This window comes from Spinacia oleracea, chromosome 2 (assembly GCF_020520425.1).
Source record: "Spinacia oleracea cultivar Varoflay chromosome 2, BTI_SOV_V1, whole genome shotgun sequence".
Taxonomy (NCBI): domain Eukaryota; kingdom Viridiplantae; phylum Streptophyta; class Magnoliopsida; order Caryophyllales; family Amaranthaceae; genus Spinacia; species Spinacia oleracea.
The window spans coordinates 23,188,556-23,195,363 of record NC_079488.1 but is presented as its reverse complement, the minus strand read 5'-3'; the positions used below and the strand labels follow the sequence as shown (position 1 = coordinate 23,195,363).

Below are 6,808 nucleotides of genomic sequence, written 5' to 3'. Positions count from 1 at the left end.
TATATGAGTAATACAATAACTATATGGTTTAAAGATGTACTATGTAATTTTAATGGTTACTATATGTGTACAATAGTTACTATATTATTTTAATGGTTACTATATGTGTACAATAGTTACTATATGTGTACAATAGTTATTATTTTGTTGAGTGATTTGAAATGTTTGTTGTTTTGTTGAAATTAGGGTTAGTGTTTCACATAGTTAGTATATAAATGATACAATTACCTTTAATTTATGTTGCGAAATAGTGTTTTTAATAGTCACTGGAATGTTCGTTGTGTTTATGTTAGTAGTAGTTTTTAGAGTAACTATATTTTTAAAAAAGTTACTATAACTTTAAAATAGTAACTATGTGTTTAAAATAGTTACTATATTTTTAGAAAGTTATTATAAGTTTAAAACAGTAACTATGTGTTTAAGATAGTTATTATGTTATATATGAACAGTTTATAGTGACTTTTTGATAATAGTTACTATACAATTACATTATGTACTATGTTATTTAGAGTATGTTTTTGTTCGCTTCTTAGATAGTGGCTATATGATTATAATGGTTACTATATGTGTACAATAGTTAATATATTACAATATTAGTCCCTATATGTTTTATATAGTTACTATATTTTTGAAATAGGCCAGTACTATGTTTATTTTATCAAGATTTGTTACCATATGTTTATTTTCTTCAATAGTTACTATATGTTTGAAATAAATATTATGTTTATTTTATCATGATTAGTTACCATATGTTTATTTTCTTCAATAGTATTTGTATGTTTTATATAGTTATTATATGTTTGAAATAGTTACTATTTTAATTTATTATGTTATGTGCATGTTTTTGATGTTATTCTATATTTTTAGTAATAGGGTTACTATATTATTATCACACCAACTATGTCTGCAACTATGTGACTACATGACCATGAATAATATTTATAGGTATTATATCTTGTATAATAGTAACTATATGTTTGATATAGTTATTAAGTATATTATAATGTTCTTTTTATGTTCTTTGTTGTCCTCTATGTTATTATTAATAAGAGTTACTACGATATGATCACATTAACTATATGATCATAACAATAACTATATATGCAACTCTGCTTATATATGACTATCATTAATATTAAAATATACTATATCATGTATAATAGTAACTATATGTTTTTAATAGTTACTATGTTATCATTTTGTTCTTTTTATGTTCTTTTTTTTTTGTCTCTATGTTATTAGTAATAAGAGTGACTATGTTATTATGACTATAACATGCAATAACTATATCTCCAATTCTGTGAATATCTTACCATCATTAATTCTAAGAGTTACTGTATGATGCATAATAGAAACTATATGTTTTACATAGTTACTATGTCATTTTTTCACACTTAAATGTTAAATTATTAACTTAGTTTATATATTATTAATTCAGAAATACAAAGACGATTTATCTAGAATTGAAGTTGTGCTAGAATAACTTCTGCAAGGAAAACAAAAGCAGTAGAAGAAGAAGAAAATGTTGACAACAATAAAAACTAAGGACGTGGTAGAGAAAAGAGAGGACGCGGACGTCGAAGGAGATGACGTGTTGGTGTAAAGAAGGGACGCGGACGTGGCGATTAGTACTTTTTAGTTAAAAACATTTGAGTTTAATGTGTCTTATTGAATAGATGTAAATAATTAGAATGTTGTAGCTAAAAACAACTAATCATGTAGTTACTGTTTTCTTAATTATTGTTCAAGAGTTATAATTATTCTTACTTTTGATATAGTTACTCTTTTTTTATTTCAGTAATTATATGGAATAATAGTAACTATAATCGAAAAAGTTACTATATGACCTCTAAAGCATCTATATTATATTGTTTATTTTAAAATATAGTTCGTAGTAATTGTTCTACAGTTAAAATTACTCTTTAGATGGAATAATTATTCTTATCGAAATGGCTATATTATTATTTTTTCATAGTTACTATTATGAAGATATAGTTACTTTACAGAAAATACAGTTACTTTTTGGATAAAATAGTTATTCTTATCGAAATGACTTATATTTTTTTTCATACTACGTAGTTACTAGTATGAAGATATAGTTAATTTACAAAAATACTCTGGTCCACGCTAATTATAGCATGAACCGGGTCCATACAAGTGGGATTGTGAGAATTGAACCCCTCTGTTTATTTATTTAATTTAATTATTTTTACGTTTGCTAGATTTCTACCTTCATATTCTCTCTCCTATACCACTCCACTTTCACTTTCGAATTTCTACCATGGTTAACAACACTCCTTAAACCCTGTTAAAAACCCTAGAATCAAATTTCCCAATTCAAGTTCTACTTAAAACTAAATCATGGACTTCAAATTCCGTTCTGTAGATGAAAGATCTTCAAATTTCTTCCCTTCTGCCCCAAATTTACCCAATCATACTGTCAATAACATCTCTTACTTCACTCATCAAGCAATTCGAGGTGAAGTTTGTATTTTCTTCTTTTTCTCGTTTTTATTTGATTGCATGTTCTTTATTCTTGTTTTTATTTGATTTTTGATTAAGTTTTTGTTGATTCTGTAGCGGGGTTTACCAGTCCAGACCCGAGACACCGTGAATTTAATGGAAACCCTAACCCTAATCGTGCTAACACTTACCCTAAGGATATTCGGGAATCGATACAGAGGGAGTTGGAGAAGGAGAAGATTAGAGCTGAAATCATTGCAGAGGAGGTTTATAGGAGGAGGATTTTGGAGGAAGAGGTGAGGAGGGAGATGATGTTTGAGAGAGAGATGGCGATGAGGAGAGGGGAAGGGGAGTTTGGGTTTGGATCGTCAATGCGGTTTGAAACTAGGGTTCCTTTGTTGACGAATTTTGAGCATCCAATTGGGGTTTTGCCTCACCAGGAAGTCGGGTTTCTTGGGTCCCAAACGCTGCCGTTTCAGAGGGATCCTGTTGTTGCTAGGAGTGTGGATGTGGATGGGAATGGGTTTTCTTTGGGTGTGAGGTTGAAGGAAATTAAGGAAATAAAGGGTTCTGCCTCGGAGGTCAATAAGGAAAAAGTTCTTATCTTGGTCAGTAACTCCATCTTTTTCTTTTGCTGTTTTGAGTTTTTAGTTGTTTTATTATTGAATCAATTTTTTTTATAATATTTGTTCCTGGTCAGGTGAAGTACAATTTAAGTTACTTTTACATTTAATGCCAATGTACATTGATCTAGTTGTAGATTTTTAGGCAGACTTTTAATTTATTATGGCAGAAATTTGAGTGTATTGGTGTTGTCTAATGAGATTATGTTGTTTTGTCTCTGTTGATGATCGACTTGTTGGTTTTGTTGTGTAACACTGTGCTTTGTTGAGGGTGCAAGTTATCTAATTTAAGAGTATATGGAATTAATGAATTATCACCATGCTGTACTTCATTAGTGTGTCAAATGTTTTCAATTTGATCTTTATCTTCATCTGATCATGCTTTTACCTAGTACACTAGCTTGGAGTTATGTTTACCTTGTTCATCAGAAGTGAAGATTAGCAACCCCGATTTTAAGTGTGTTGTTTAGTTGTAGTAAGTGAAGAGAGTTGTTCAAATGAAAGGGGAAGCTAATAAACCACATCGACATTGGAGGTAACTGTTTGAAATTTGTCAAGAAAATTTCTAGTCCCGTTCTCTAGATTAGCCTTAAACATTGTGATCCATATGAACTTACTATGTGAGAAATTATCTACCTACTTTTTTTTTGCTTTTGTTTAAAAGAGAAGAAAATTGGGGCTTAGAATAATCACATGGACTAGGTTCTGCTCTATTTTCATTAATTTGGAGTCAAGACTATTTGTAGCGCTCCCATGCTGAGCATGTGGCTGATGTGGTGTGGGGAGGAAGATGACAATGAAAGTTAGCCTAAACAGTCTTCAAAGTTTGTCAAATTGCTCTTCTGTCTCTTCTAACTTCTAAGTCAAACACTACTACACTAGAACTCGTACAAATTGTAAATGGGCATGCATGCGATGCATATGTTCATATAGGATTTCTAGTTTCTACACCTATTCTCCTTCTTTGTCGTATCGGTTCCTCTTATTATTTGGTCGCTTCCTTCCTCCTAAATTCAAATTATTCTCATCCTTTTGCCATTTTGCTCCACTGATGGCGCACTTTTCACTCAAAACACATTGTGGATGAACTTCCAACATTGCTCTTTCGACCCTGGTCATCATTTATCATCCTTTTCCGGAATCTAATTGTGCTTCAAATCCTTAAGCTCTTTTGTTATAGTCTTCATTTTACTTCTTGGATGCATTGCATTAGATATATATGGATCACAATATTTCTTGGTAATCTCAAGAACAGATACTGAATTTATTTTGACTGTTTCTAGATACTGATGTCAAAGTGGTTTTCTCTCTCTTTTGCTTGATCAATTTTGTTAACTTTCTATTGCTAAACAATACATTTAATTGGTTGTCATGCTACTGTGATTTGGAAGTGTGATTTTTTAAAGTCAAATGGACTTATTCAGGCGGCTGAACTCTGTTCCTCTTTGGCTGATTCAAAGACCTGGGGTAGGGATTGTCGTCTAATGGTGTGGGCCGCCTGGTCATTTGAAGCCTTTCTTAGGTGGTTAACATGTTCTATATTTGAACAGTTCTTAAATCTCTAGAGTGGTAAATCAATTTCCTCATGGAAATTGCAGAGGATGGATGATTCCCTTTATCAAAAAGTGCAGATCTCAGCAGTGAAATGCAGCAGTAAGACCTGCATTAAAACAAGCTAATTAGCAGTGGGCATATATTAAAAAAGATATAGCATGCTCCAGCATTTTCTTTGTTCATACATATGCTGGAAACTTCCTTTTTTATGGCTTAAGGGTCGAATTTACCTTTTTTGACCGTTGACCTTGACTGTCAACCTTGTTGATTGTTACCTTTAATCTGTTGACATGCTTCTCTACGGTTTTAAGTTTATTTTCTGTTTATAATTATTGAATTAAGCAACATTTTTTGTGTTAGACTGGTGAGAATATTGAAAGTACTCCACATTTTTTATAAGCTTATGCTACCTTATCATGTTTACTCTAGGTTGTGGCTTAGAAATTGACTGATGAAAGAATCAAGACTTTTAGAATGGAATAGAATAGGGTACCTACTAGCTTATGGTAGGTGCAGAGGAAGATGCTGTGTACCCGTACCTGCTTTTATAACAGCCTAGGCAATTAGGCATAAGCTACTATCTGCTTGTTCTTAACCTTTGCCAGTTTGGGTTTGCCTGTTGCTATCCGTAATGTGAAGGAATCAAGGATACCACGATCGACTATGTGGATAGGTGTGTGAGTTTGCCTGTTACCATCCACACTGGTTTCACTTTTTTGTAAGGTGTACCAATAACGTTCTGTTTTTGTTGTATCTTGGTGATTTGCTTTACTAGTGAGTATTAATCACGAAACCCATTTTTGCTGTCTTATTTTTACTTGGAATCATCTTTTGATGTTTGAATTTATGCTTGTAGAAGCAAAGTGGAACTCAGTGTGCCATGGCCAATGAGTCAATGACCAATGGCAATGTTATCGGGCTTGCACCATTTACTTTCTTGTCTATTTTTTTCTGAGCATAATTGCAGGCGAAGTCCAATGCAACTGATCATTTGAAGCGTAAAGCAACACCACCACCAATTGAAGCTGCTGTTGACGGTTCATGTGCCGTGTTAAAGAAACAGAAAAGCAAAGACGAGTGGAGTTGTGCTCTATGTCGTGTGACTGCAACAAGCAAAAGAGCCTTGGATGATCATCTGCAGGGGAAAAAACACAAGGCTCGAGAAAATGGATTGAGTTCTCAGAGAACGGGCTTTGGTACTGGCCCGTTACCAAAGATAGGTAATACCAGTACAGGTACAGGCAAGCCCATCAAAGTACCCGGCACAATTAACAACCCAAGCTTTAGGAAGAAGGATGAGAAAGAAGGCAGTGAAATAGTACCAGGAACTGACAATAAGATAGTCTTTGTGCAGGAAAAAGAGGCTTGTACAGAGAAAAAGGAAAATCAAGAAGATCCTAAATCGGGTAAAAAGTTCAAATTCTTTTGTGAAGCATGCAAGGTCGGAGCTTACTCCTCGAAAGTGATGACCGCCCATAAGAAGGGAAAACGACACTCTGCAATGGTTATGGAGCTGAATAAAACTGATAAAGTTTTCACCTGCACAAAAAGTTGCAATTGAGGAAAACAATGAATCAGATAAGACTCTTCCGTTGGTAAAAGCTGTTGTTGAAGAAAAGAAGGAACTAGACATTACTGTTGTTGAAGAAATCAGTAATGAAATACTTGGAGAACAAGTAGAAGAAAGCAACAAAGAAATCATTGATTGTGACTTTCCTAAATAGAGGTCCAGTTAGATTGTCCAGTGTTCTTTATGAGTGTATTTGATGGGAACCTCCATTGCCCTGTGAATAAATGATCTGTATTGTAATTTGTTTTCAGATTGTTTTATGTAATCTGTAGGAACTGGCAAACTCATTGGGTTGGGCTTGTTTTGTGTTGATAAACGAGTTGATAATCCTTGAACGTAAATGTGGCCCGTTCATGAAACGAGTTGAGAAAAACTTGACCTTAATCCAATTAATTTAGGGTCTGTTTGACAACACTAGCTGAAATTGAGCTGAAACTGATAAGGTAGCTGAAACTGATAAGGTATACCTGAAACTGATAAGGTAGCTGAAATTGATAAGGTAGCTGAAACTGATAAGGTAGCTGAAACTGTAAGTACCTGAAATTTTTAGTAGTCTAATTGACAGGGGTGAATTGTGAAACATAATGTTTCATTATGG

At 33.1% G+C, this 6,808-nt stretch overlaps 1 protein-coding gene across 3 annotated transcripts; it reads left to right on the top strand.

Annotated features, from left to right (window-relative positions):
* Nucleotides 1-2,225: 2,225 nt before the first annotated feature.
* Nucleotides 2,226-6,583, top strand: LOC110799539 (uncharacterized). Of its 3 annotated transcripts, none has more exons than XM_056836575.1 (4): nucleotides 2,226-2,479; nucleotides 2,581-3,071; nucleotides 5,608-5,860; nucleotides 5,995-6,583. In XM_056836575.1, exons 1-4 carry the CDS (start codon nucleotides 2,362-2,364, stop codon nucleotides 6,039-6,041), a joined length of 909 nt encoding a protein of 302 aa, XP_056692553.1. In that variant the 5' UTR covers nucleotides 2,226-2,361; the 3' UTR covers nucleotides 6,042-6,583. The 3 variants fall into 3 exon arrangements, with proteins under 3 accessions (XP_056692553.1, XP_056692552.1, XP_021860497.1); XM_056836574.1 differs by having other exon boundaries at nucleotides 5,608-5,875; nucleotides 5,995-6,192; XM_022004805.2 differs by having other exon boundaries at nucleotides 5,608-6,583.
* The last annotated feature ends 225 nt before the right edge of the window (nucleotides 6,584-6,808 follow it).